Here is a 27,990-nt window from a genome sequence, read left to right on the forward strand (position 1 = left end):
TTAAGTGATTGAAAAGAGATTCTTATTCATCATCTCATCTCATCGGCAGGTTGTATTGAAGCAGACAGGCTTTGATGGCATTAAGATTTGGATTTAGTTTTCAGTCTCAACCTTGGAACAGCCAGAGGGACCCAACCTGAGAAGGCTAAGGCTGCCAACTGGCTCATAAGTGGTCAACACTTCACTCTCTATCTCTATATATATTTATTTAAAAGGGATCAGTAAAATCTCAAAATAAATACTAAAACAAACAAGGAGCCAGGGAAGAGAAGCCATGATAGGGGTGAGGTGATGATGTCTGTTAGACCCAGGAAAAAGCTGCAGCGTTCTTAACTAGTTGTAGGCGAGAGAGTGACTTTGTTAATACTATAGAGGAGGGAGTAACAGTAATGGAGGCGAAGAGGTGAAGAAGAATGTATATGTGAGCCGTAGGACCTTGGGACCTGGGAGCCTCAGCCCAGAGCAGGAAGCCTAATCAAGGAGAGCCTCTCCATATAAGGGAGATCCCGTGAGAGCAGAACAACTCACGTTTGTTCTCGTTGTACGGCAGGTGCCAAAGCCTGGGTTGCTCTGTTTGTTGCTCGCCAGCACAGTGTGTGTGTGGGCAAACTAACTAAGGAGAATGTCAGATCTGACCCAGACCTGGTGAGGCCAGAGTTCTACTTGCTGGTGCACAAGTGCCTTGGGCCTAGGAGGCTGAACTGGTGACACAGTGGTCAGCAGGGCAGCCACTGCTCTTTTTCTCCGGCAATAGTTTTAGTTCTGGTACCATGCTCTAGTGCCTCCATCTTGTCCTCTATCTCTAAAAGTAACCCACTTATATTGTGACCGTTGTTTCAAATTTTAGTATGTGTGTGTGCTCTGTATACTACCCAGGATCCTTCATATTATTTGTGTGTGCGCAACATAATTTGCGGTGTTATTAGTTTGCAGTGGTGGTTGTTTTACCCTTGTTTTAAATCCTGTGTAGTGTTATTATTGTTGGTCAATCACTGTTGGCATAAATTCTTTTCATGTGTTATCTAAATAAAAGTGATATGTACACGCAGAAGCCTCTGTCCGTCAATGGTATACCTCGTATGGGATTTTTGGCCATAAGCGTGTAGTAATCAAATTCGGGGTCTCTCTTCTCGAAGAGAGTGGCGTTGTCACGTCTTGATATTGCTCAAAGTATTCTCAGTGTCCACTGGGTCACATATAACTGAATTGGTCGGATTTTGAAGATGTTATGTTTTCTAGAATGCAGAACAGCTAATGTGATTTGAAGTCAAATCAAATAGTAGCTACTCCTAAGTTTCTTTCAGTGGGACTGGTTGGGTTTAGTGGCGCAATAATATTCATGATTTTGAGTTATTGTCTTGAAAAAAAGGTCCCATCCAACAATTGGTATCATTAAGATTAAATCTAAAATAGCAGCTGCCTTTTGGCTCTTTATTTACGTATCTTTTTTTGATGCTTACACTTGTGTTATCTGCAGACTACATCTTATAAGACATGAATTGGTATCATAATCCTGCCGAAAACCCACACGCTGTGTGTTGGCTTGCGGGCTGCTGAAGCTGACATTTTGCGCGATCACGCGATCTCAGTGGACGCGCAGAACTGACCAACGCACCGCTTCCTTCCCTCTGCGCAGGCGCTAAACGGCATATCCGGGTACGACATGCAATATAAATGCGCTAGTCTCCTACTCGACTGTCGTTAGATTATACAAAACCAATGATTCCCATATGTCCAGTAGTTTCCTTCACCTATGGTACGTATCTTTTTAAATCTGGGATATTATCTTTGCTGAAAATATCTGGATAGCTTCATAAATGTAGAGGCAATATTAGGAATGGTTAACATTAGTCCTAGGAGCGCTCGAGCCTGCTGCTAATGGTTAGCTTAGCGTCACCCTGTGTTTCTGTCCTCCGCAGTGCCCAGCCGGCTCGGTGAAGATGCCAAAATGGCTACCGGCAATTACTTTGGATTTACCCACGGGGCTGCCGCCCAGTACAGGTAAGAAGGGTCTTAACACACCGGCATTTCGCTGGAAAAATGCAGTTCCCCGGCTCTAAAGTTCGCTGTGTTGGTAGGCTGTGCAAACACGTACAAGCTGTATGGTTCCCATTGCTGCCATTGTTCGAGCTGGGGGAGGGGGCGGTTATCGCTGCTGCTGCTGCTGCTGATGCCGCAGTTGGATGCGGACGCGTTTCACACCGTACCTCGCGCCGCGTTAGAAAGGCAGCAGGGCCTCTTGGACGTCCTTTGCCGAGAGAACGTACCACGCATCCTCCGTGACACACCCACGATTGTGCAGAATTATCCGACGCCAAAGCGCAACGACGCGTTGTACAGTATTTTTGATGAGTGCGCGTGTCAGGTAAACCGCTGAAGTGGACCAGTGATGTATGTATGTGATCCATCATCGGGAATGTGCACGCGGACACAGCTCTGGCGAGGGTTGCTGGGTTTCATCACATTGGGTCTGAAGGTTTGGCCAAGTGAAACCCTTTCAATTGAATTATCAGACTGTGTATCCGTTATTGTGGGTAAACAATAACAATGTAGTCCATTGACTCTGCAATCTGAAGGGTAATCTGTCAAACTGTGGTACAGTATGGAAGCAGTGGTTCATATTGACATGTTTTTAAACTGTACTATATATCCTTTCGTGGTGCACAGAGGTGTCAAAAGTATTCATGTGTTGATGGTAGATGTTGCGTTTTTATAACTTTCACATAGCAGGATTTGGGTTAATTGAGGTAACTTTAGTGTTATCGCTGGGTCTTCAGTTCCACTGGCCGGCTGATGTTCCTTTCTGCTACAGAGGGTGTTATGTTGGAGATCGTAGAAAAGCACAGCGTTTAATCAGCTACGTTCTAAGCGTTCTGATCAAAGCATGGTGTAAATAAACAGAATCGTAATCACATTGTCATGAACCACACAAAAATCCGACTGTAATGACGTGTGTATTATACCTAGTTACGGTGATGCCTGTTTTGATGGACAATTAATTTGTCACAAACAATCCAGTGTTAGAGATGCAAGACAAACAATCTGTCTTTTCACCTCTTTACTTTTTTTAGATAATACAGTTCATCTTGAAAATGAAAAGATCTTGCAGCACCCAATTGAAACCTGATAGTTTTCAGCTGATTGGATACGATTCAAAATTCCAGTTTGGGAATTAACAGGAAATTTATAGGAATAAACAGAATATTTTAGGTTAACTTGACTGTCTTTATCTCGACATATGTGACAAAACATTTTGTGTTGTCATAAGACATGCATGCAAACATTTCTAATAACATTTTTGAATTAATCCATTTGTAAGTAGAACTTTAGTCTGTCATTGAACAACAAAAACATAAGCGTTAAAGAAAATTGCCTACGCCTCAGGTTTTAGTGTTTTTCCCTGAATCCTTTCAGGTCTACATCAATGTCTGGTGGGGGGGGATGGGTCTACACTAGTTGGATACATAGCATGTGCTGCATTACATAGTTCTTTAAAATATTGTTCTGTAGTTTTCTTAAACTAGTTTTCTAGTTAATGCGACACTGTCACACTCCTTTTCTGACACACGCTCCTTGTCTGTTGGTGGGAGTGTGCCTGAGTGTGAGACATTCTTGGAGGGGCCTGTCTAATGACTGTCTCGCCATTCATGCATCCTACTCACTCCTGGAAAAATTGGCTTACTGTGTACAAATAACCTTGGTATTAAAATCAACATGGCTTCAGTTCACCAACTAATCCATATGCTTGGTGATGACAAAGACGTTCTAAAACGACACAACGTTTTATGTTTACGATTCCAGCAGACGATGTTCCCCACTATCTGCATTGAGGATCCAGCTGAGCTAGGCTTGCATAGTCTTGTTCTCAACTACATTTAAATTCCCTGTCATATGCTTTTGAATAAAAACAAAAAAGGTCCTTTTCCGAAATTCCCGAGCTTAATTTCCCATGGATAGTTTCTGGATAGGCTCTTTGCAACCCTAGTTGCGATCATACGCAGTGATCATTGGAGAAATACAGATGTTATCATTTCCAATAATCCTAGTATATTTACAAGATTTAGCTCTAGATCAGTGTTTTGATAAAACAAAACAAGGTAAAATGTGAGTGACGTTAACAAAGCTCCGGATGGCCATCTAACCTGCAACATTTCTGTTTTGCGTTCCTCTACCAGTCAGCAGCCAGGGGCTGGGGTAGCGTACACGCACCCCACCACGGTGGCCAGCTACACTGTTCATCAAGCACCTGTGGCGGCACACACCGTGGCGGCAGCCTACGCTCCCACTGCAGGCACAGTTGCAGTTAGGCCGGCGCCCGTCTCAGTAGCAGCCGCTACTGCCGCGGCTTATGGGGGATACCAGCCGGCACATGCCGCAGCTGACTACGGCTACCCTCAGCGTCAGCAGGAAGTCCCTCCACCACCGCCACCGGTGACCTCGCAAAACTACCAGGTACGCCATGTGTTTCCCCCTTTAAAGACTCAAAAGACCATGAATCCTGTGACTCTGGTTTGCACGTTTATTTCTGATGAGTCAGTTCTGCCGTTGTGATGAACAGAGGATCTTAAGTGTCTGTTTGAATCATTTAATTGACATTTAAGTTGATAAGTCAATAAATCAAACATGCCCAGCCTTTATATTATACTTTATAGTTTGAGACTCACAAATAACTATCTAGTATTTTAACTATTTTAAGTATTCGATCTAAAGTTATGTTTGAATCTAAAACTATAAAGTGTAAGTATGTTCAGTTTGTTTTTAATTACCATTTTCCTTGAACCTCTTTGGCTAGTAAAACAATGGAGGTAACATTCGTCTTTAGAATGAACACTTGAGATAGTCAAGACGCAATGACAAGGAAGTCCAAAATATAATTTCATTTTTTCAAAATGTTTTAACACTGAGTAAAGCAATGTAAATGAAGGATATAAAGCAGCATTTTAAATTGAATCCCAGACACCATGACTAAGCTGGTTTACAAGATAGTTTGCTATGATTGATTCATAAAGAGTTAACACAATGCGGATCAGTCTCGACCCCCCCCCCCCCCCCCCCACCCCAATAATGTACTGATATCATGATATTGATATTTCAACTGCTCTACAGCCTTTCATGTGACAGCCTCAATGTTTTCCTCACTAAATGTAGCTCTCCTGCAAACAAATGTGTTGTCCGGATGGTGTGAAAACTACCCATATTCAAGTTCAATGATAAATCGAGGCCAGGAATTGATGCGCTGACCCACTTGCTCCTCCCTTGCAGGACACCTACTCCTATGTCCGGTCCACAGCTCCTGCTGTGGCTTATGACAGTAAGCAGTACTACCAACAGGCCACTGCTACAGCAGCAGTCGCTGCTGTACAGCCGCAGCCCAGCGTGGCAGACTCCTACTACCAGACGGGTATGCTGGATGGACACTCAATTCATTTAACTTGTTCCCATGTGAAACAACAGACTCACATAAGACACTGGTTTACTCATTGCACGTTCAACCCATTCACACAGCCCTATACATGGGACACGCCACACTTCTGCTTCTCCACATTAGCAGAGATTCGATGTATGAGGCCTATCCTACAGAGGCAAAAGTGGCTCCTTGTTAATCTGTTTTTTTTCTATGACTCATTATTTATCCTCGTAAAAATAATTGTGTTCTAAAAAAAATGCTAACAGCCAGGTTAGCCATAGCAAACGTTCAAGGATAAAATTATCCAGTCGTGTAGCTCTAAAAGACTTTCCAAATGTTAATTTACAAAAATATTGATAAATTGATTGCTGAAGAAAATTCAAGTAAAATGAGTAATTTATTCAGGCATGAAGGGGTTGACCTATGGAGCCAGATCCAGGTCAAAAGTTGATTATTTGAAAAACAAATCCTTATCCTCAGCCTTATTTGTTAAGCTGTGACATGAGTAGACGCCCCTCTCAGTGTATGCTCCGCCCCCTACGCCGCTTTGAGGTCAAGTCTGAATGTGGGAAGAAAAATTTGAATCTGCAACCGAAAAATGTAATACAGCAAATTAAAAAATATATATATATATATATATGTAGGTGAAGATTGAAAACAGTATTAAAAGTAGTATTCTAGAACTGAGTCTAAACTACATTCAACTCAAAAAAAAATTTCGTCCTCTTATTTCTTTTTAAATTGTTGTATTTTTCAATGATCAAGACCAAAACTTATACTTTCAGATTTGTTTTTCAAATGATCAAAACTTTTGACCTAGATTTGGCACCATACTACTTACTGATTAGCGTGGTCAATGAACTTCAATTGACCCACAGCTTTAGTTGATGAGGTGAAACTCTGGTAAAAATGTGTGTTCCGCGTGTGTTGAGACATTGATTAGCATTGTATTACAAGTGTGATTGTCTTACAAATGATCACAGGTCTTAATTCAACACTACTTCAATATTTTGCTGCATAATGACAAACAATTTTAAGAGCGGCGTTTGTCCTCCTTTCTGTCTTCCAGCCCCTAAACCAGGATATAGCCAGGGGGTAACCTCATACACCCAGAGCCAGCAGAGTCGACAGGTGACCGTGATAAAGCCAGCCGCTCCCAGTCAAGCCTCATCCACTTTCTCCATCTACCCAGTGACTTCTGCTGTCCAGCCTGTGGCCGCTGCCGCATCCGTGGTCCCCTCTTACTCCCAAAGCCCAACCTACAGCACCAATGCTGTCACTTACTCTGGTAAGCTAATATTATTTTTGCTAAGTGAGAATGTGGGAATTGGTAAGGTGTTTTAATAAAACTAAATAATGGAACTAATTAAGTTCTTAATTATTATTAATAAAACTAAATAATGGAACTAATTAAGTTCTTAATTATTATAACTTAATACAAGTTCTTATACGTTGGGATGACCACGTTAGTTGGTCCTCAAAACAGTGACCGTGGCGCCTCCGGTTTATCCTTTTCCAGGAACATCCTACTCTGGCTATGAGGCAGCCGTTTACTCTGCAGCCTCCAGCTACTACCACCAGCAGCAGCAACAACAACAACAACAGCAGCAACAACAACAACAACAACAGCAGCAGCAGCAGCAACAACAACAGCAGCAGGCACAGCAGCAGCAGCAACAACAGCAGCAGCAGAAGCAGGCAGCGGCAGCTGTAGCAGCGACGGCGGTGTGGACGGGAAACACGTTCACCAAGAAACCCCCCTTTCAGAGCAAGCAGCTTCGGCCCAAGCAGACGCCTAAACCCCCTCAGATCCACTACTGCGATGTCTGTAAGATCAGCTGTGCCGGCCCGCAGGTGAGTCCCCCTCTTCCTTATTGACATTCTGCTTGAAGTTATGAAATGCTTTGAAGTTGGAAAGGGATTGTGCCATCCGCATGTCCACAAAGACAAACTTTGAAAGGTTCTTCTTTAAAAATGTTGTGTCCCAAACAAGTAATTGACAACCTGTGTGACCAATGGCTCTGTCTTGAATGCGTTAGACATACAAGGAGCACCTTGAAGGGCAGAAACACAAGAAGAAGGAAGCTGCACTGAAGGTTTCCCAGAGCACCAACAGCAGCAGCAGCGGTAGTGGCGGAGGGTCGATGGCCCGCAATGCTCAAAACCAGCTCCGCTGTGAGCTCTGCGACGTTTCCTGCACTGGCGCTGATGCATATGCTGCCCATATCCGCGGAGCCAAACACCAGAAGGTGAGGAGGCCAAAACGATCTATCTATCTAACATGAATCAGTCGCAAGCCAAAGGTGGTACTGGTTCTTGTTAGATGGTGGAACTCTGTTTAATATGTTTAATGTTATTTATTGTTCTCTTCAAATAGTGCTAAAACTCTCCATTTTTATTTTTGGCCAACAGGAATAAAATCAGCAGAATATAAAAGGTGTTCAAACGAGGAGTCGTTCATTTATTCATATACTGGTTAGTGTTAATGGAGACTGTTGACACTATACATTTCAAGAAAATCCTCATCATCTGTCACTCCTCAGTGAATTTCACCTACTCTTTCTTTGGGTTTTTTTTGCATTGCTCGTATTGCGTCCTCCGTGCTGCTCGCGTCTGTGCATTGACTTCATGGAATCTACTCCCACAAATAATTTGCTTCGCTTTTGGTGTGAATGCAACATAAGACTTCAAACTATTTGAGTACGGCCCAAAATATATGGGAGCAGGCGTTTCGGAGTCTTTATTCCAATGTGTCGTGGGTCAACTGGAAACCTCAAACCTTTCTGTTCCCTGAACTCTCTTCGCCAGGTTGTAAAGCTTCACACTAAACTCGGTAAGCCCATTCCCTCAACCGAGCCCAGCATGGTCACTCAGACATCGTTCACCACCACAGCTGCTCCCAGCAAGACCACCACAGCGACCCTGAGCAGCACCGGCGGCTCTCTGTGTGCGGCCTCCTCCTCCAGCTCTGCATACCTCAAGCCGGTCAACACAGTCAGCAGTGCAATGGCAGGCGTCAAGAACCCGTTGACCAACAGCCTCTCTGTTGCCAACTCGGCCTCCGCCGGGAAGAAAGTTACCGCCCCCAAAATCAATTTTGTTGGTGAGTAAGAACACGTTGAGGATTAAGCACTTTCTATCCTACCAACCTGGTTCTTTGACGAACTGAAATTAGTTAACCAAGGATTTTGCAAAAGCAATTTTATAAAGGCAATAGTCAGTGTGGTTGTTCAATAAAGACAAATCTAATTCTGATTACTTGGCATTCATACAGCAGCAAACAGCAAAAGTCAGTGTTTGTTCTTTTACATTACTTGTCATTTAGCTGACGCTTTTATCCAAAGCGACTTACAATAAGTGCATTTCCACCGTAGAGATACAAACTCAGAAGAACAACTAACAAATTCCAATTTTCATCAAATAAGTTTCAAAACATTTCATCAGGCTATTTGAGGGCAATTCTTCAATAATATTTTTAATTTGGCTGCTTTATGTATATATGAACCTTAATACGCCATCTTGAAGGTGGACACATTTTCTTTGCTTTGCAGTCCTACTAATGTTTCACCATGTTATATCACGCAGACAGTGTTGCCACAGTTACTTTGAAAAAGTAAACAGATTACTGACTACTTATTATTATCCTTTAAAAAGTAACCTGCCCGGTCGGGCAGATGGTTCGGCTGACCGGGGGAGGGGGGGGTGGGGTTTACTGTGCTGCTGATGATCCAACCCTCTAACGGTACGGCTGACGGGTCGTTGACAGCGGTTATAATGGTAGAGGAAACACTGGCTTGATTTCCGACTTAAATGCGCATCGCTCTCTCTCTCCTCCTTTGGTGTTTGTCTCGCTGTGTGGTAGGTCTATGAATACAGCGGGTAAAATAAGTATTGAACACATCAACATTTATTTCAGTAAATATATTTCCAAAGAAGCTATTGACATGACATTTTCATTGACATTTTAATGTCAGCTGTTCCAACTGATCGCCTACAAGAAGGTCTAATTGCCAAGGTGTCACACAAGACACGTCCCATGATGGGTCAAAGCAAAGAGCTGTCAACACAATGATTGAACAAGTCATTTTAAACTGATTACTAAGTAACGCGTTACTGGCATCACTGCATGCCGACAATAAGTGATATAGCCATCATTATGACTATTATAAAGAAATATTCCTCCTCACAATCAACTTTTTTTGCATTGTGCTTTGATTTGGATTATATAGAGTTTAATCAGTTTAGCAGTAGCGCTGTTTATGGCCTATTATGAAACAACATTGTTATTTCTTGAATGCAGGTGGATCTAAATTGCAGACCACCGCGAAGAAGGACGAGGCCAAAGTGGAAGCTTCTAAGCCTGCGACGCCTTCTCTGGGTACACATGACCCCAAGGGAGATGTTTCAGATTCTTTGTCCACATCGGCCTTGGCTGCACTGCAGAGCGACGTCCAGCCGGTCGGTCACGACTACGTCGAGGAGGTGCGTTTGGAGGGACCAATACATACAAATGAGCTGAGCAGCAATGCATTTAAATCTTAAACTTGCAACTTTCTTCCCAGGTCCGAAACGACGAAGGCAAAGTCATCCGTTTCCATTGCAAGCTGTGCGAATGTAGCTTCAACGATCCAAATGCAAAGGAAATGCATCTGAAAGGTCGACGGCATCGACTGCAATACAAGGTTTGTAAACTGCCGTGTTACATCACCACGCAGGATACACACTGGTGTATTCATTGGGGTTCTCAGAGCAGGGAAACATGGGAGATCTTTATGGTTATGTGGTAAAACGTTTATTTATCTTAATGTATATATACTCTGAGAAAGACATGACAGATTTTTATATATTGTTGGAAAATTTAAGAAGGAAAGGCGGAATGAAGATTCAAAGAATAGTTGGGCTCCTGAAGCATTCCAACTAATAAAGAAACGGCAAAACTGAAGCCGCTCTTCACGTGAAGGAGAATAGTGCTCGTCCACTTTAAAGTGCAGCTCATCTTACGCGTGCCGATTATTGCTGACTACGGGGCCTAATTCCGCCGGGTGACATGGAACTGCAGCTCTTAGCTGGTTCTCTTTGCACGCCTTTGGGCGTTGAGCCAATCACCAATAAACTGTTCACACTCTAGTACTTCATACACAGCTGTACCTTTTTCATGGCTGTCTTCAGTTAGATACTCGGCTGGCTACCTCACAGATAAATGCCATCAGTACTGGTGAATCTCCAATTCAATGTTTTTTTAAATTTTTTATTAATGATTATACTTCTACTTTCTGGCAGAAATTGTACTTCATTTCAAAGTAGAATCTTGTTATTTCTATATTAGGACCATAATCCTTTTTCTTTTTTTCTTCTGCAGAAAAAGGTGAACCCAGATCTGCAGGTGGAGGTCAAGCCCAGCATCCGAGCCCGGAAGATTCAGGAAGAGAAGATGAGAAAGCAGATGCAGAAAGAGGAGTACTGGAGGAGAAGAGAGGAGGAGGAGCGCTGGAGAATGGAGATGCGGTATGGTTGTGGAAGTGTCATATAAGTGGTTGTTGAGGAAAGATGCAGAAGTTAGTGATGTAGCCTCATGAAAATTGTTGAAAATGAACTGCCTGAGAAGCAAGTGGGCTGTGGAATCTCAATGGACGCCCATTGATATACGCACTGAAGCAACAGCATCTCGAGCAGAGCATGGAGAATGCATGCCAGTCGGCACTGAGCAGTACTCTGTTCATACACTCTGTGTCGAGACGCTGTGGCTTTCAGGGTTGATACGGTCGTGAAAAACCTGGAAAAGTCATGGAATTTTAAAATGCTCATTTCCAAGCCTGGAAAAGTCATGGAAAAAAATAAAATCCAAGTTTTGGAAAATGTTATATTTATATTTTCACGTGGTTCGTTTAAGATACTTTTCAAATAATTCCTATGGTTTTAAAGAGAAGCTTTAAGACAGTCAAGCTTTAAGCAGGACGCTCTTACTCGCAGCAAATAGTTCACACCGTGGTTTTGTGAACGCAATCTAAGTGAAAAGTTTGATGGCCATAAAAACAGTAGGTCAGGAGTCATCCACTGTGCAGGGACGTGCAGCTTTAACCGTGGTTAGCTAATGGTACATATGTGCATGTCATGAGTTGGGACGGAGACCCGGGACGAGCAGACTAAGTAATGTGGAGACGGTTAGATATTTCAAACATGGCAGAGCGGCTTTAACGAGCCGTGCAAGCGGAAGCAGACATCAGTGCGCCGCTCCTCATGCAGCTCCTCTGTGTGTCACCTGCTGCCATCATGACGTCAATAAATCGATAGACCCACAAGGAGCATCAATCCAACATAAATGCTTTAAATATGTGTTACATATCTTTAGATCCAGCACAATGAGCATAAATTAATACATAGATTAATATTCCCAAAATTCCAATGAACCAATACATACACAGATAATCTGTAGTATACTGTAAACGGCATGTATTGTCTATATTTTAAAGTTTAAAAAGAGAGGGGGGAAAAAGTATTGTTTTAGGCACTGGTATCATTTTAGCCTTGGTATCAGGAAAACGATACTCAACCATAGTGGATAATTGTAAACCTACTTTGGGCCTAATTGAATGTAGGGTAAACGCTGTATACCTTTTGGAATTCTCATAGTTGGTTCTCACTTTTTCATGTACACAGATTTCACAAACTTTTTGGTAATGGAAATTTAGTTTGAAGTCATTGAAATCCGTTGGTCAAAATGTGTATGAACCCATGGCTTTGTATTTCCAGGCGTTATGAAGAGGACATGTACTGGAGACGTATGGAGGAGGAGCAGCACCACTGGGACGACCGGCGACGTATGCCGGATGGAGGCTATCCCCAGGGTCCTCCTGGCCCCCCCGGGCTTCTTGGAGTCCGGCCCGGTATGCCTGGCCTCCAGCCTCAGGGTCCCGTGGTAAGGTTCCATGTTATACGGTCGATGCAGTGTGCCCAATATACTGCCTGGAACCATGAATTGGTATTTTAAAAACTGATATTCACTTGTTACTTTCTGTGTGATGGTATTTTTTTTATCATTTAATAGATATATAGATATTCAATGAGGCATTCATGAATTAGAGATAAAATGGTGAAACAGGATTACAAACTCATTAAATATTCTCAGACCTCTCCATTTAAATATTAAAAAAGAAATGTTTTGCTTATAGCAAGTCTTTGTTAATAATTGCATTATATTACACAGGAATTATTCTATCCATCACTGTAAAAATCCCTCTGAATCTTGTGTAATGGACAATGTGACAGAAAACAATATCTCTAAAAGCATAACTGACTTATTTGCTATTTTTGGATTAATGACACCGTTTAACGTTGACCATCACGGTGTGAAATAAAGTTTTGACCATTGTTATTTGATATTCAGTGCAATATGCCATCAGAATTTCTACATTTATGCTTTCTCTAGTCGCCGGTCTCTGATAACCACTTGGTGTTTAAATGTCCAAGGTTCTGTTCACTCACTTGACGATACGTTCAGTCAAAATGAGTATTGGTGGATACTTTGAGTATTTTATCTCGGAAAGTATAGTTTTGGTGAGAAACTTTAATAAATCCAGTTGTTTGATGGAGATGATGCCACTGCAACATAGATATTAATTATGAGCATCACATCTCAACAGAAGAAAGTTGTTGTGAATCATATGGCGGAGGCAGAAGTCAGTACGACTTTAGTTGTCTAAGCTGGTCAGAGTTGGGCGCATTTCACAATAAACTGAACTGAAAAGGTGTGTTAATTGCAAAATATGCAAAGTCAACATGGCATGTGAAGATTTAGCACAGCAGAGGAAGTCACTACAGAATTCTACTTTTGTTCCGTTTTGAAGAGAACGTGACGTTCTGTTTTTCTTGTTATCCAGCTAGACAAGCGAACGGCAGTAAAGCAGTTTGCAAGACTAAAGACACGTTTTTATTTACTCACCTTTTCTTGGCTCATTTTTTTATTTTTATAATCTGTTGTTCCACTACTTTTGAACCTTTTGTTGTTCTTCCTTGCAGCCTCCACGTCGGCCCGACTCTTCGGACGACCGCTATGTCATGACCAAGCATGCAGCCATCTACCCCTCAGAGGACGAGCTCCAGTCCATCCAGAAGATTGTGTCCATCACAGAGCGCGCTCTCAAACTGGTCTCTGACATCATCACGGACCAGGACAAGGACAAGGCCAAAGAAGAGGAGAAGGAGGAGAAGGAACCCTCTAAAGACAGGTGTGATATCAGGTCTACTGGATCGTTATTGATGCACTTTCTTTCTCAAGCAGAAGCTTTATTTTGGGTTAGAGAGCTTCATGTGGCATTATTGTGCACGTGGAACAGCTCACACTTGGTGTTTCTATGGCAACCATCAGCTCAGCATGTTGGTACGGTGTTCATTAGGACAACATTCTGTACATGGAAGTGTGGAACTATCATTTCCCCCTCTGTTGTGTGAACGTCCAGAGCCCTGAAGGGAGTGATGAGGGTTGGAGTCCTGGCCAAAGGTTTGCTGCTGCGCGGGGACAAGAACGTCAACCTGGTCCTGCTCTGTTCTGAGAAGCCCACCAAGGACCTCCTCGCCCGCATCGTGGAGCACCTCCCCAAACAACTAACAGTACTATCTCTTACAACTATCACAACTCTTTGTGTCATTTCCTCAGCGGCCACTTTGATGGGCACAGGCCTCGTGCGTTCCTTTAGGTCAAGTTGTAACTGATATTAAGAAACCCAAAGTGTACAATGACCTTTTTTTAAATCACACACACACACACAAGATGTCCCTTCAGGCCAAATTGAAGCAGGACCAATGACATTGAATGATCTAACATTCAGTGATGGCTGCCTCTATGACAGGGCCCCGATGAGAGCGGCCGTGCTCCCCCTCTGGAGCCTCTGAGGCGTGACTCTCGTCTGAAATAACGCCCTTACTGTTTCTTCAAGGTGGTCACGCCCGAGAAATACGAGGTTAGTGGCTGCGCTGAGGAAGCGGCGATCATCCTGACGTCCGGCACCGAGCCAAAGATGCGAGTGACGATCACGCTGACTTCACCGGTCATCAGGGAGGAAAACGGCCGGGACGGAGGTTGGAATCCACCCCCCCCCCCCCATCACAGCCCTCCCATTGCACCTCCTCTCTTGTCTCTCTACGATATCAGTCTCAATATGTTTGTCGACACCCTGAAGAGCGCTTACCTGCTGGCACATAACATTTCAATCCGATCGTCCTGGCCCACTTGCTCTCCGCGTATGCTTCATTTGGATTTTAGTAATCGTAAATGAACGACGGGGCACCCGAGGAAGCGCAAGCGTGTTCGATGAGGTCTCTTGGTTCGGGGTTTGTTGTGCTCAGTTTCTGGCCTGCACATTCATTTATTTTTAAGCACCACCTTTCTTTTCAACAACTAAACCATCAAATAGATTATTTTTTTTAATTTTGTGATAATCTGCAACGGTGGAAGCCCAAATTTTTTTTCTCAATTAATGCCCTTTCTGATAATGTCGGGCGGATTTGAAAAGAAGAGGCAAGTGCCAGCAGTATTGCTCTTAGGCTTTTTCTGCGCTTACCTCTCAAATGCGATCTTTATCCTCTTGGAACCAAGCATGACCAGTGTTTGCATTGTTACGTCTAGTTAATTGCAGGTGAGATTCTCTTTGTTTCCTGTGTTCCAGGGGATTCTGTTTCCAGTTTACTGTTAGCCATAACCAATGGCAGACATGCATTACAGTATCGTTTCTCCAAATTTCCTTTTGAGATGAGGATATAAAAAAAAGTCCTGCAGAAGTTGACTAAATAGACAACAGGAGGCCCTTTTGTTCCTCAAGTTTGATTTGGAATTGATTATTTGACATATTGCAACCCTTTTTTATCTCAAATCCAGATTTGGCAGAGGAAATTGGATGTTACATTCCCACAGGAAACAAATCTTCCTTTTGTGTACCGGTGAACAAGTGTTCACCATGCTGAGGTCCCCTGTTCTAAAGTGCTCCCCTGAGTTGATTGGCACACATTGAAAATCTGGACACGTTTCTGCTGTTCTAATTTGAATGGAAAGATCAGGAAAAATGATTTAAAGACAGACCATTTTCTCTTTCAAATTAATGGACAATGGCAAGATGAAGATGAACCAATTAATTGAAATGATTCTTTGGGGAGTATCGTTAAAAGTTCAGGTACAGAAGGTTATGATTGAGAACAGCCTTTTGGTATACAATGATTGTCGGGGTCTTATTCCTACCTACTGATGTTAGGTATGCATGCAGTGATATCCTAACCCCTTTTGTTTGCTGGTAGTTCTCATGTTTTTTTCCCTCTTCTTCAGCACCCATTGCTTCCTCCTCTTTGTATCCATAGTAATATCTACAAGTCCAGCACAAAAGCCCCTTCATTTCCTTGGAACAAAAAAACAACACATTTTCTGGTACCTTGTGTCCCATCAGAGGTTTAGTAGAGCCCAATGGCCTTCGGAAGGATTTTTGACCAAGGTTTTCTCACATCCCAAAAACGTTGCCACACCTACTATTGCCATGCCACTTTTTAAAAAGATTAGCCATTTTCTCTTTATTTCTGCACCATGTTCATACTACCAGCCTTGGAATCCCCTCTGCGCCCCAGTGCTCACCCAATAATAGTATTAGCTTTGAACCAATAGAGAGCCTTAAACCATGTTATGTAGCTCTCTGGTCCATGGCCCTGTGATGACTTGACATTGTCAATCTGTATTTGCCCACTTCCTTTGACTATGTGTTGGTCTGACGGCTTTTAATGTCCTTAACTTTTATTCATTCTTTTATCAGAAAATAAGCAACCCTCTGTAATGGTTGCCATGGAGAGGGACATTGGTATGTGTGGCAATGTGTTTGTTCTTTGCCAGCCTCGCTGACCTGGTCAAACACCCATTCCTCATCACCCAAACGTTTTTTTGACACTTCAAATCCATTTTTAGATGTAACCTCGGGTATGGTGAAAGACCCAGCGGACGTCTTGGACAGGCAAAAATGCCTTGACGCTCTGGCTGCTCTGCGCCACGCTAAGTGGTTCCAGGTTCGGAACATCATTTTACTTTCTTATTGTAGCCTTATGAGATGCATTATTTACTTGTTTAGTCCTTTATTTGTGTTTTACACATTTGTTTTTTTTATTTTTTTCATAGCAATTAGGAAAATATTTTGAAATATTAAAAAAAAGGAAAAAAATATTCAAGGATGCCACATATTACAATAATGATCTGGTTAATGTCCTTGTGTATCGATTGTGAGTCTTAAGTTCATTTGAAACTCAACAAACAAACACATACTCTGAATAACTGGCATCCTTGTATTCTTTCTAATTGTCAAAGTACTGCATTACAGTTATAGTATGTGATTCCATAAGGCTGCACAATAACTCAAGAAGTGCTTTCATGTTACACGTTTGTATTGTTTTATTCTCTCTATACATATATATTTAGTAGAATAGGGATTGAGAGAGAAAAAGGAACATCTGAGTAGTTTCCTGTGTTTCTGCTCGCCGAGCAAAAGCACAGGCAAAGTAAATCAGATCTCCTCTGCTCTTTCAGTCCCTATACTCTCCTCACAGGTGGACTCTTGTACTTGTGTTTTTTTAAAGTACCTGTTAGTGAGATACCTGGACAAACCCGGGGTCAGGGTTTAGAAGATGACAAGTTCTCATTTCTTGTGCATCTTGCAAACTTTGAACTCCCTTTTACTAACTGTGAGGTACAAGACTACTGGGAATGGCAGCTGTTTGCAAGCTTTGATGGCTCATACATCCATACCTCCAAACCATACTCAAGCTTCCATTATGCACAGTAGTGTTTGGACCTCTGTGAGAGAACTGATTGGTCCATCTCTTGTCACTCGTTGCCTTTCCGTAAAACACTAACTTTATTGCATCAAAAGGCTAGAGCCAACGGCCTTCAGTCCTGCGTGATCATCATCCGGATCCTGCGAGACCTCTGCCAGCGAGTTCCCACGTGGTCGTCCTTCCCAGGATGGGTGAGTGCATTCAGAACGCGGCTCGTTTGCTGCGTTCGATGGACCGTTAAGAACTGGAGGAGCGGTTTGACCGATCGGTTTGTTTCTCCAGTGGTTTTAGCAACAGGCTGTTGTTTTTTTTTCCTTTTCTCCCCACGACCCCACCACTGCAGGTCAAACGCAGCGGCCACGTTCAGTCCAATGGGGAGGACTGCGTTTTAACTGCAGTGTCTTATGTTGCTGTGTCATGAGAAATGTTTTACCATCATGGGGCTTGTTTTTAGTTTGTTTTTAACTTTGTCTAAATAACAAAGAAATGATGGCCACAGAACTTAAAGTTGATTTTTGGCAGAAAGATTAGCAAACCTATTGCGTGCTTGGTGTGTCGAGGCAGCTAACCCTCCCCGTTGGCTCTGTTCAGGCGATGGAGCTGCTGGTGGAGAAGGCGATCAGCAGCGCCTCGGCCCCCCTCAGCCCAGGTGACGCTCTGAGGCGTATCTTTGAATGTATCTCTTCTGGGATCTTGCTCCCTGGTAAGATGTTTCTTTATTACATTGATGACTGTTACCAAACAAACATTGTGTTCAGCTGAGAGGAGGGAAAGTCCTTCACACCCCGTCCTTTGACGATATAGGGATACACTTTGAATAGACTGGTGGTGGTTTTGATCTAGAGGACTATAAAAAGGATAACTTCACCTTCTCAACAGGTGCTCCAGGATTAGTGGATCCTTGTGAAAAGAGGGCCGTGGATACCCTCGCATCGATGGGGGAGCAACAAAGAGAGGACATCACCTCCAGTGCCCAAGTAAAAGCCCTTTTATTTTACATGAACTACCAAGCTGAAACATTTAGAAATGAGACTGTTTGAATGGAGGGTAAATCTGCGAGAGGCTTCTGATTGTACTGTTTTTTAAAATCTCCCATTTCCACAGTTTGCCTTGAGGCTCCTAGCATTCCGGCAGATCCACAAGGTTCTGGGCATGGACCCCCTGCCGCAAATAAACCCCCGCTTCAGCGTCCGCAACAGCCGCAAGCGTCGCCGCGACAACAGCGAGGGGACGGACAGCTTGGAGGGCGAAGGCAAGAAGGACAAGAAGGATTACGACAGTCTCTGAAGCGTCTCCGTTGTCCGTGAAGTACTAACATGTTGTATGCGCTGTGTACTGAGCTCCAGTGTGGCTGTTGTTTTTGTTTCCTTTCATAAGCTACAGATGTATCAGTGTAACCGCAGCCTCACTCTGCTCTGTATCACACAAACCAAAGTTTCTGGTTGTGTTCGGTTTTAGTTGTAGACTTTTGGCTTCTCTAGAAAACAGTTTTTACCCGATGATGAGGGGCGCTGCACCAGCAATGCTTAATCCACGCCTTCGTTCATCTATATAGTCTCATCCGGAGGTGGACCATGTTATTAATGTGAACCATTCATTTGACCAACTCGATTTACTTGTTCCTTTTTGGATATGAATAACTGTGCTTCATGCGAGTGATGTTTGCTGCTGTGGTCTTCTTGTTGCTTATCGATGCTCGGCCACACATAACCATAGAAAAGACCTACGGGGCGTCCCAGAGATTCAGAAGAACTTTCACTGTTGATAGATCTTTGTTAGTTGTGAAGTTGTGCTTTTATGTCCTTTAATTTTCATATATTTGGAAGTGTTTGTATAATCTTTAAATAGATAAAAAAAACTAAAAACAGCTTTTGTTTGTGAAAACATGTTCACTTTGGGCACCGTTATTTTGCTTTAGAAATGTTTTTTTCTTTCTTGTTAATAAGAAACTTTATTGGCTTGCTTGCCTTTTAACCTGGTTTAGGTGCAAAATTCAGTTCAGTTCTGGAAATGAGAATAATAATGTAGACTGGGAATGAGTGTGTTTGAATGCTTGCCATGCTGTGCATTCTGCTTCAATCCCAGCAGCAGAATAAACCCATTTCCAGATTGAGTGTGTGTTCTGGTGAGTGACTTGGTTTTCTCTCGAGGTTTACACAATATTTGAACAAACTACTTTCTGTTTTTGTTGCAGCCTAAAGCTTTGGGTTCTTCTCATTGCAAAAAAAGGATTCTTACGAATTGTAGTGGCAGCCACTCGAGGGGAAAAAGCCCCTCACCCCAGTTGCAGTATTACTTTTGACCAACCATCTCATTGTTAAACAATGCGTGTCAGCTAATATCCAAATAATTTTCTGTTATTTTTTTTAATGTATGCAGAACTTTTCCTGAACAAAATTGTCATTTCAATATGTAAGTACCCTAAAGCTGTCAGTCACATTATGCCAGGGTCATATATATGTAACTATGACATAAACAAATGTCTTAAAGCCATAGTAAAATTGCCGTAACAATCATAGTATAGAAAAAAGACTCAACAATTGCCATTCTATAAATGTAATAATAGGATGGTAACCCTTGGGCATGTTTGAAACTAAATAATTTAAAGGTATTTTTCGTTCAGTTAAATGAAAATAATTTGTAGTATAGCATAAGAGCAGTTGTATATATTTGAAGAATGTTAGAAAAGAAGTTCTTGTGTCTGTCATTTCACAAGTTATAATATAGTGTATCATACTGTCATGTACACTTTGAAGAGCGAGAAAGGATGTTTAAAATATGAAATAATCAAATTGACTGTCCTATGAGGTCATAGTTTATATACAATTACAGGTCTTTCATTTATAAAAAGTCCCAGCCACTGTCCTTGAACATCAACTTATATGTCATACAAACTATAACAATTCAATTTAATATTGTGTTGCCAGTATGGATTTCATGCCATAATTTTTATTATACTTCACACAGGCCATTCTGGACACAGGCCATTCTATATTTGTGATAGGAAATTCTTGTATTTGGGCTTTGGAATGATTAGCTGTGGGTATATTTACATTTTTTGTGATAAATGAAACCACTTGCTTTTTTCCTAACTTAACAATTGTATATGTACATTTTCACAAATTGGCATTAAGAAAATGGGGTAGACTTAAATAAAAACTTGAAATAATATATAGGACAGAAACTACACTAAAAGCACACCTTCTGGTTGTGTAATTACGTTATTTTGTCAGTACGGCATATAATGGTTTTTATATAGATTGGAATATTCTTAAAATAGGTATTTTAGCTTGTGAAGGTACGCGTATGTATATAGAATCTGGCCATAATAATCATAATACAACATATACAAATAAATCAATTTACAACAAAATACAAATGAACGTATTTCCGCCGGCAGCGAGCGGTCCCTTTAACCCGGTGTTACATCATAACAAGTCCGGCGGAAACAACAGCGGACTATTTTGAAGCGCTTCAGCCGGTGTGTTTTTAAGCTACTAGAAATCAACTTGGCGTTAACTCGCGCAAGATGTCGTCCGTCTTCTGCCTCCGGGACATTGTCCACGAGCGGCTGGCCGCCGCCGCGGAGGACATCCTGCGGGTCTTTGCGGAGCGCGTGGCGGGCTACGAGGAGGAGATCCGCCGCCAGCGCAAACTGCTGGACGTCGTCCTGATGCCGGTGGTGAAACTACACAAGGGACGTGAGTGAAAAGCACCCTCCGAGCGTCCTGTGATGGTGCATCGTTACACCAATGATCTGGTGTGAGTTATGCGGTGACGCGGTTCATCTCGCGTTATGAGACCTTTATTACAAGCTTATTATGGGCGCTGGAGGTGCAGTCTACCAATAATACACCAGTAACCATCCACGATATTTACCTGTAAAAACGTTTTAAATAAACAGTGATCTTTATACAAGGCAGATTTCATACAGACTACGTATCCTTTTACAGATGCAAGAGATACAAATGGTAGCAAGAATGCACTTTTTTAATTTTTAAATATTAAGTGATGAAAAAAAATTACATTTAAAATAAAGAAAGCGATAAAGTTTGAAATACGTAACCGATGACTTTGTCGTGGGACAGTAGATGTTTTGGGGGTTGAGGCCTCTCTTGAAAGTGGTTTTGAGGAACTAGGAAGCTCTGGAGAACGAGAAGGTTCTGGGTGAACAGAAGGGATACAGGAACAAGTGCCAACAAATACGTTTATAATGAAGATGAAAATATTGGCTGTCCTCAAAGTTTAATTTGGATAATTGTAAAAAGTGTGTCAACACCGTACATATACTGTATATACAGCTACTTTTTGCCATTGAAATAGGCCATTGTTAATCACCGTCATAGAGGAGGCACTTGTCAGTCCGTATACTCAGGTTTCTGTTGTGAAATACACAATTTCTTCTATATTTGGTGACACCACACCATTGTTTCCCCTACCATTATAACGGCCTGAAATTATATACACCCCCCAAAAAAAAGAATTTGAATTATTTTCCCATGCATGGCAGTTACATACTGACACTCGCACCAGCGCAGCATATATTTTGTACGGATAGTTCTGACATGTGAGGGTAACCACTAACGCTTCACCCTTCCTCCCTCTCAGAGGTCACGGAGGGGGTCGCTGACCGGCAGCTTTGTGTTCAGGACAGGAGCTCCAGTCGGGCTCCTCCTGGGATTAAGGAGGAACAGGAGGAACTGCCCCCCAGTCGGGAAGGACGGGAGAACGACAGGACTCCGCTTGTGAATCCACCAAACGGCACCTGGGGAGCAGCAACCCAATCGGAGTCCGACAGAGAAGGTTCAAGCGCGTCGAAACCGAAAGGCGACGACGGCCTCCCTCGGCGAGACCAGCGCGGCGACCGCACACCGGAGGGCGAGCGCTTCAAATGCTCGTTTTGCACTGAGGAGTTTTACAATTTGTTAAAGTTGAAAGTTCACACGAGGACCCACGTGCAAGAAAAGCGCCACGAATGCGGCACTAGCGGGAAAGGGTTCACTCTGAAGGCCCGGCCGAGGAAGCACGCGACGCCGCTCGCGTGCCCGGCGTGCGGAAAGGAGTTCGACCGTCACGCCGACCGCGTCGCTCACATGAAGACGCACGCGGGCCAGAAGCCCCACGCCTGCGTCACTTGCGGGAAGGGATTCAGCCGGGGGGCGGACCTGAGGAGGCACAACCGCACTCACACGGGGGAGAAACCATACAGGTGCGCGCACTGCGGGAAGGGCTTCTCCTACGACTCGTCGCTGAAGAACCACGTGCGCGTGCACACGGGGGAGAAGCCTTACAAGTGCCTTCTGTGCGGGAAAGGCTTCGCCGTGGGCACCACGTTGAAGATACACACGCGCGTCCACACGGGGGAAAAGCCGTACGCGTGCGACGTGTGCGGGAAGCGGTTCGCTCACGGCACGGGGCTGAGGCTGCACGGGAGGGTCCACGCACACGAGAGGCCACAGAGCTCGAGTCGCAAAATGTATTGAGATTTTGCATTTTGGGATCACACACACACACACACACACACACAGGTCCCAGCTTCTCCAGACTGTTTGAAACGGTTCTGCAGTGATTTGTGAAACGAGTCGAGCACCGAGCCGTCTCCCCCTTGGGACCATCTGGTTGACCTACAGACTCGAGGTCCCACTGTCACACCGCCAGATGTTTGTGGCTCTTGGACGGCTGAGCCGGAGAATTTTAAAAATAAAGTTACTCACATCCCGGCGGGAATAAGTCATTCAAATGCTCGCACAAAAAAACAGTTTATTCTTACCAAATCCAACGGTGGCCTTCTCATCCATCATTTCTCCCTGCTTATGTGTGATTCGGTCTCATAACGTCCATCTCGTTCCTAAAAACGACTTAGTTTTATGTTCATCATCTGACGGAGGTCCGGCGGGGAAATGTGATGTTCAAAGTGTGGGTCCATCGCCTCGTAGGTGGATCGATAGACCTGAAGCAGCCGTGCGTTAACTAAAGTTTCCGGTCAGTGGGGGTTTAGATGGAGCCAACCAGTCAGAAAAGAGTTAAAACTGCAACAATCAGGATGGGGACTCTGGTTGATCCGTTTGTCGGATGTCAGCCTCGTGGTGGGGCGGTGGTTGGATGTCACACTGCGACGGGTCCGACAGCTCCCGCGGGTCAGTCCTGGACTCGGAGACGCTCTGCGGCTCTGGCCTCGCTCGGCCGCGGGACTCCGGTGCGTCTGTTTGTGGAGACGGGCTGTGGTCCTCTGACAGGTGTGCCGGCCCGCCATGTGAATCCAGACGCAAGCGTCTGTGCAGCTCCTCTGCACTGCGGGCTAACATGATGCTCACCTTCCTCTGGTGGGCCAGCGCCTCGTCCTTATCGTTCAGCTGCAGCAGGAAGCACAGCGACCAATGACAACGACTCACTGCATGATGACCTTTTACAAACACCGGCTCTATAAAGAAATGGAACTTTTGTCCATCTTGAGTTCATGCTTGAAGGTACAACAACAGGAGAAAAGTTGGATAGAAGTCCGATGGACAAGTTGCTGAGGAAGCTCTGTATAGGGCTTCCTGTAGGTCCATTTGAAAATGAGTGTACTTGTGTATATTTGTTCAGCATGTTTGTTTTAAGCTTAAGTTTTAAGCTTAAGCCACGGACTCAATACTAACAGCTGACTCTCACTCAGTTTCAGTGACATTCTGATACCGGAATAGGAAAATAAAGCATTTCATTTCACGCGATCTCCAGATGTTGAGAGATACTAACCAAGTCCAGCAGTCTGTAGAGAGTCTCCAACAGATCATCGGGCGTCTTGGATGGCAGCAACCCTCTCAACCTCCGGCTCACGCTGATCACAGGACTCCGGTTAGCACCTGGGGGCCAAAATAAAAACAGACGCTTTTCTGATGGTTCCTGGAAATGACAACTACGGGTTAAGTCAAGGGTCACTGTGGGAACCAGGGACAACTTAAATCTTTGACTGGACTCCAGTCACGAAGGAAAAGGAAAACGTTACCCAGAATCCCATTTCCTGCTTGTGGGCATTTTCTGTGCACCAGTCATAAAATTGATTTAACCAAAACTATTTGAGTTCCAAGTGTGCATCATGTTGTATTAATTCATTTCCTATTTGCATGTTTGAATGAGACATTGTGTTATTAATTAAGGGCTATTTTGCAATTATTTCCAACAATTGATAAAACCAGGTTCTTTGTATGCCTCCATAAATGAGAAAACATTGTCAACATCCAAAACCAAGCCAGGTTTTTCAGTCGTAAAATGTTTTAAAAATCAGGCTAGAAATGCTACATAAATATATAAGGAAATTAAAACAGGAAAAGGTTTGTTAGAGATACCAGAGTGGAGATTTACCAGATCAGAGTCTGAGAATAAACTAATTTAGAGGGAAAAAAACTTAATACAAATAAATACTTTTTGAAAGACACTAAAAGGTAATAAATTAAAATAGATATAATAGATATAACCGTGAAAATTCCTATGTTAATTAATCTTGAGTCTGGGGTTAATCATACATGGCGGAACGATGAGTCGCTTGTGAATCTTCATGCAACCCGGTGGTCTACGTCTCCCAGAGCGAAAGACAACCAAGTTAGAAAAAGAACGTAACCCTGGTTCATTGATCACAAAGGGAGCCGTTTCCCCACCCCATCCCACCCCTCCTCGCAACGGCACAGAAAGAAATGGGTCCAGAATGATTTGTGAGGGGGTGGAGCCGTAGCACAGATCGACCTGTCTGTCACTGACACATGTCATTGAAGCCAGGGAGATTTTGTCGGCTCCTCAGGGGCCTTTTCCCCTTTGTTTTTTCCAGGTTTGTGGACTTGAGTTTTGCAGTATTGACCCAATGCAGCGGCCTGTGTGCTGGAATCCGACTCGCCTTCAGCCTTTGAGTGATGGGATTTTAGGATATTTGCGTCGGCGAGCAACAGGAAGTGATCACTTCGTTTCCTCAGCTGCTGTTCGAAGGCAATGCGGAAAGCATCCGCGACCATCGACGCCTCCTCTCTCCTCAAACGTTGAGAATCCAGCTGAAAAACAAACACACACAAACTCTCATAGTCATTGTGAATAAGGTAAACAGAAATGAGTTCAAATAAAGAGAAGAGCGACTGGCAGTTGCAGTGGTTCACCTCCTGCTGCATCTGGACCAGCTGCTTCCTGCTGGCGGCTGCGGCCCGGCTGCACGGACAAGCCTCAGCAGCGCCGAGACACCGGCAGGCCCCCAAAACCGCCAGCTGGACACAGCAGAAGCAAGTTACTTACACGTTGTACTGAAAAGTGGAGTAGGATGGATTTAACGCCTTCAAACACTGTCTCGTTTCTAAATACGGCACATTCGGTTTTGGTATTTGGTTGAGATTGTGGCTCAGAAGCTAAACATTAGCTTGTGCTAATGTGTCCCCTCATTGGTCCAGTTTGGGAGTAATGCCATCTACTGAACACAACTTGATAAAACAGTTCCGACTCATAGCGCAAATGTTTTTGAAACAAAGGAAACCGCAGAAGGCAACAGACTGTGTTTCTGTGAGTAACTGTCATCATCTGACATGTTCCACCATCCCGAAGAGCCTCGTGTCAAAGGGTGTTTGGACTTTTCATCACGTGAAATCGTCTGGCTCTAACACGCTGCTGATGGTCGCTTTGAGAGGAAGACGTGCACAGTGGTTTGGATGTAACACAGGAGATGAAGTGAGTATATGTCATGGTACCTGTCGGGCTTCACTCACCTCCAGAACACTGGCGTCGCTCTCCAGGCTGGTTTGAAGTTTGCTTCCTTGGAAAGCTCTCTGCTCCTTCACGCTCAGCATGGAGAGAAGCTCCAAGCACTGCCGACTGCAAGCTGCAAACACAAACGCACCCATTTGTTCGTGAAAGATGGCCAAATGATTTCAGTTTAGCTCTGCAAACAGAAGAGAAATCTAGCATCTTGGCTTAGGACCCACTGAAGGTTGGAAGCTGCATGCGGCTCGTGGCCAGAAGGTGATTCTACAATAGTCCCCAATTACCTGAATTCTCTGCTCGGAGCTGCTGGACAACGCGGCCCCTTTCCTCCAGGTTGTCACTCAGGCTTTTGTTCTCACTTAAAACTCTGAACAACAGCAACAAAGTCATCAAGAACCGCTGAGAACGCCGCCGACATGAGTGTGTGTGGAGTGAATCCAACCTGTTGTATTTCTCCTCCCAGGATTGCTGGGACTTCTTCATCTGGACCTGGTTGAAGCCGAGTTCCCACTGCAATGTGTTCACCTCCTGAGAGGGATGGAGGCATCGCAACCACACCAGTGAAATGTCTTAAAAGCATCCCATTGGCCAAGCCAACTCCAGGAGCGGTGTATGTGACGCATTGTAAAGTAAACAAGCAATCCCTCTCACTCCTTTTCACATTTGTGGAGCGACGGGTTAGAAAACGTGGCAATAGTCACAAGAGCCAACGAGAGGAGGGTGTGACATTTGTTTGTTGCACAGCAGATCTCAAGGTGGACACGTATTAATGTATTATTATATTTGAATGAGCTTAACTTCAATTATCATATAACACCACATGCATCTGAATTCATATGTTACGTTTGTATCATCCCGTCTCTGCTGCAGGACAAACTCTCCCAGCTCCAGGACTTGTTCGCTTCCAGGACTTTGAAGCGGGCCAGAAAGATTGTAGCTGACCCCTCCCACCCTGGACATGAACTGTTTGTGCCCCTCCCATCCGGCAGGAGGCTGAGGTCCATCAGGACTAAGACCTCCCGCCACACTAACAGTTTCTTCCCTTCGACAGTCGGGCTCGTCAACAGAGGGCTGCTGTTGAATGTTAAAGCAAACAGACCAATCCCTTATTTGAGCAGCCTCTGCTTACCTTCTCCAGAGTTTTGGCCTGTGCCTCACTTTTCTGCAGCAGACTTTTAGTGTGACTCGTGGCTTTGTCCAGAATGGCCTGTGTGAAGAAGAGCAGTTCATATTTAATGCAGAGACAAAGGTGTTCCAAACATGAGAGGACTGGTCTTCACAACCAGCCTCACTTTGACTTTGTCCCAGTAAAATATAATAAATCTACTATGATTCCAAACTGACAGGATATGAGGCGTCTTTTGGGCTTAACGTTGACACTACTTTTAGTTTGGGGCAGCATTTCTATCGTTTTTTGGACAATTGACAGAGTCAAAACCCCAGCAACTCAGAGGGCCCAAACTGGGCCCTGCTCTAAGGGGTCCCGAGAGAATGAGAGCGCTGCTCTACCTTCCCCTGCAGGATCTTCAGAGCTTCGTATTTGCCTTCAACGTAACGATGCGCCACCTCCAACTCGCAGCCCAATACGTCGATCACCTGACAACGCAGCACAACCGTCACTCACAGTTCGAAGCGGACAGCGTTGGCCTTTTTCCTTCCTTCACTCTTCCTACCTCAGTCGCTTCCCTTAGCCGGTCTCTAAGCTCGTCTTGGGAAAGTTCCACTAGTGAGCCTGTTGATTCACAAAATCAATAATTCATACATTATTTATTAGGTATTTACATGAAAGTGATGCTTCTGATGTTCTTACCGCAGTGGGGCAGCTTCCAGCGGGTTCCCAGCGGTGTCCTCATGCCCTTCAGTCCGGGGATCCGGCCCACCTCTCCCTCTGGTCCGAGTGGCTCCGTTCTGGGTAGCAGAGTCTCCATCAGGCTGGTAAGGCTGTGGCTCTTGTTCCTCGGGGAGCCCGGTGCCGCTCCGACACCCGTCCCGTCACCAAGGTCCCCGTCTGCCATGTCATCATCCAGGCTGCAGGCCTCAGCGGCCTCCTGCATCTGTCCCGGGCCAAACCCTGA

General features: G+C 44.0%; 3 protein-coding genes across 5 annotated transcripts; 2 read left to right on the plus strand and 1 right to left on the minus strand.

Annotated features, from left to right (window-relative positions):
- Window positions 1-1,618: 1,618 nt before the first annotated feature.
- On the plus strand, window positions 1,619-19,316 carry zfr (zinc finger RNA binding protein). 3 transcript variants are annotated; one of them, XM_037482571.2, is made up of 20 exons: window positions 1,619-1,756; window positions 1,920-2,001; window positions 4,176-4,452; window positions 5,263-5,401; window positions 6,477-6,695; window positions 6,927-7,261; window positions 7,447-7,656; window positions 8,216-8,510; window positions 9,708-9,889; window positions 9,970-10,089; window positions 10,767-10,912; window positions 12,158-12,323; window positions 13,424-13,632; window positions 13,864-14,014; window positions 14,341-14,482; window positions 16,344-16,441; window positions 17,299-17,394; window positions 17,795-17,906; window positions 18,083-18,180; window positions 18,308-19,316. In XM_037482571.2, exons 1-20 carry the CDS (start codon window positions 1,720-1,722, stop codon window positions 18,488-18,490), a joined length of 3,297 nt encoding a protein of 1,098 aa, XP_037338468.2. In that variant the 5' UTR covers window positions 1,619-1,719; the 3' UTR covers window positions 18,491-19,316. The 3 variants fall into 3 exon arrangements, with proteins under 3 accessions (XP_037338468.2, XP_037338469.2, XP_037338470.2); XM_037482572.2 differs by having other exon boundaries at window positions 6,600-6,695; XM_037482573.2 differs by lacking the exons at window positions 16,344-16,441; window positions 17,795-17,906; window positions 18,083-18,180; window positions 18,308-19,316.
- A 141-nt stretch (window positions 19,317-19,457) lies between these two features.
- Window positions 19,458-22,686, plus strand: LOC119224999 (zinc finger protein 239-like). Its single transcript, XM_037482581.2, has 2 exons — window positions 19,458-20,904; window positions 21,812-22,686. The coding sequence occupies exons 1-2, from the start codon at window positions 20,733-20,735 to the stop codon at window positions 22,684-22,686; spliced, it is 1,047 nt and encodes a 348-aa protein (XP_037338478.1). The 5' UTR covers window positions 19,458-20,732.
- ccdc125 (coiled-coil domain containing 125) lies at window positions 22,367-27,969 on the minus strand. The gene is made up of 8 exons (XM_062562167.1): window positions 27,726-27,969; window positions 27,425-27,534; window positions 27,045-27,122; window positions 26,200-26,443; window positions 25,921-26,033; window positions 25,071-25,428; window positions 23,939-24,045; window positions 22,367-23,556 (listed from the first exon to the last, which is right to left on the minus strand). The coding sequence occupies exons 1-8, from the start codon at window positions 27,967-27,969 to the stop codon at window positions 23,242-23,244; spliced, it is 1,569 nt and encodes a 522-aa protein (XP_062418151.1). The 3' UTR covers window positions 22,367-23,241.
- Between the last annotated feature and the right edge of the window lie 21 nt (window positions 27,970-27,990).

This window comes from Pungitius pungitius, chromosome 5, assembly GCF_949316345.1.
Source record: "Pungitius pungitius chromosome 5, fPunPun2.1, whole genome shotgun sequence".
Lineage (NCBI taxonomy): Eukaryota > Metazoa > Chordata > Actinopteri > Perciformes > Gasterosteidae > Pungitius > Pungitius pungitius.

What these genes read in the sequence shown, in the direction of transcription:
- zfr (XM_037482571.2), top strand. Translation starts at nt 1,720, where the DNA reads ATGATTCCCATATGTCCAGTAGTTTCCTTCACCTATG. An exon ending in CGCTGGAGAATGGAGATGCG is followed by an intron (nt 10,913 to 12,157) that starts GTATGGTTGTGG and finishes TTGTATTTCCAG; the next exon opens with GCGTTATGAAGAGGACATGT. An exon ending in ACCTCCCCAAACAACTAACA is followed by an intron (nt 14,015 to 14,340) that starts GTACTATCTCTT and finishes TGTTTCTTCAAG; the next exon opens with GTGGTCACGCCCGAGAAATA.
- LOC119224999 (XM_037482581.2), top strand. Translation starts at nt 20,733, where the DNA reads ATGTCGTCCGTCTTCTGCCTCCGGGACATTGTCCACGAGCGGCTGGCC. An exon ending in GGTGAAACTACACAAGGGAC is followed by an intron (nt 20,905 to 21,811) that starts GTGAGTGAAAAG and finishes CCTCCCTCTCAG; the next exon opens with AGGTCACGGAGGGGGTCGCT.
- ccdc125 (XM_062562167.1), bottom strand. Translation starts at nt 27,969, where the DNA reads ATGCAGGAGGCCGCTGAGGCCTGCAGCCTGGATGATGACATGGCAGAC. An exon ending in GCGACGCCAGTGTTCTGGAG is followed by an intron (nt 25,429 to 25,920) that starts GTGAGTGAAGCC and finishes TGCTGTGTCCAG; the next exon opens with CTGGCGGTTTTGGGGGCCTG. An exon ending in TCTACAGACTGCTGGACTTG is followed by an intron (nt 23,557 to 23,938) that starts GTTAGTATCTCT and finishes TTCCTGCTGCAG; the next exon opens with CTGAACGATAAGGACGAGGC.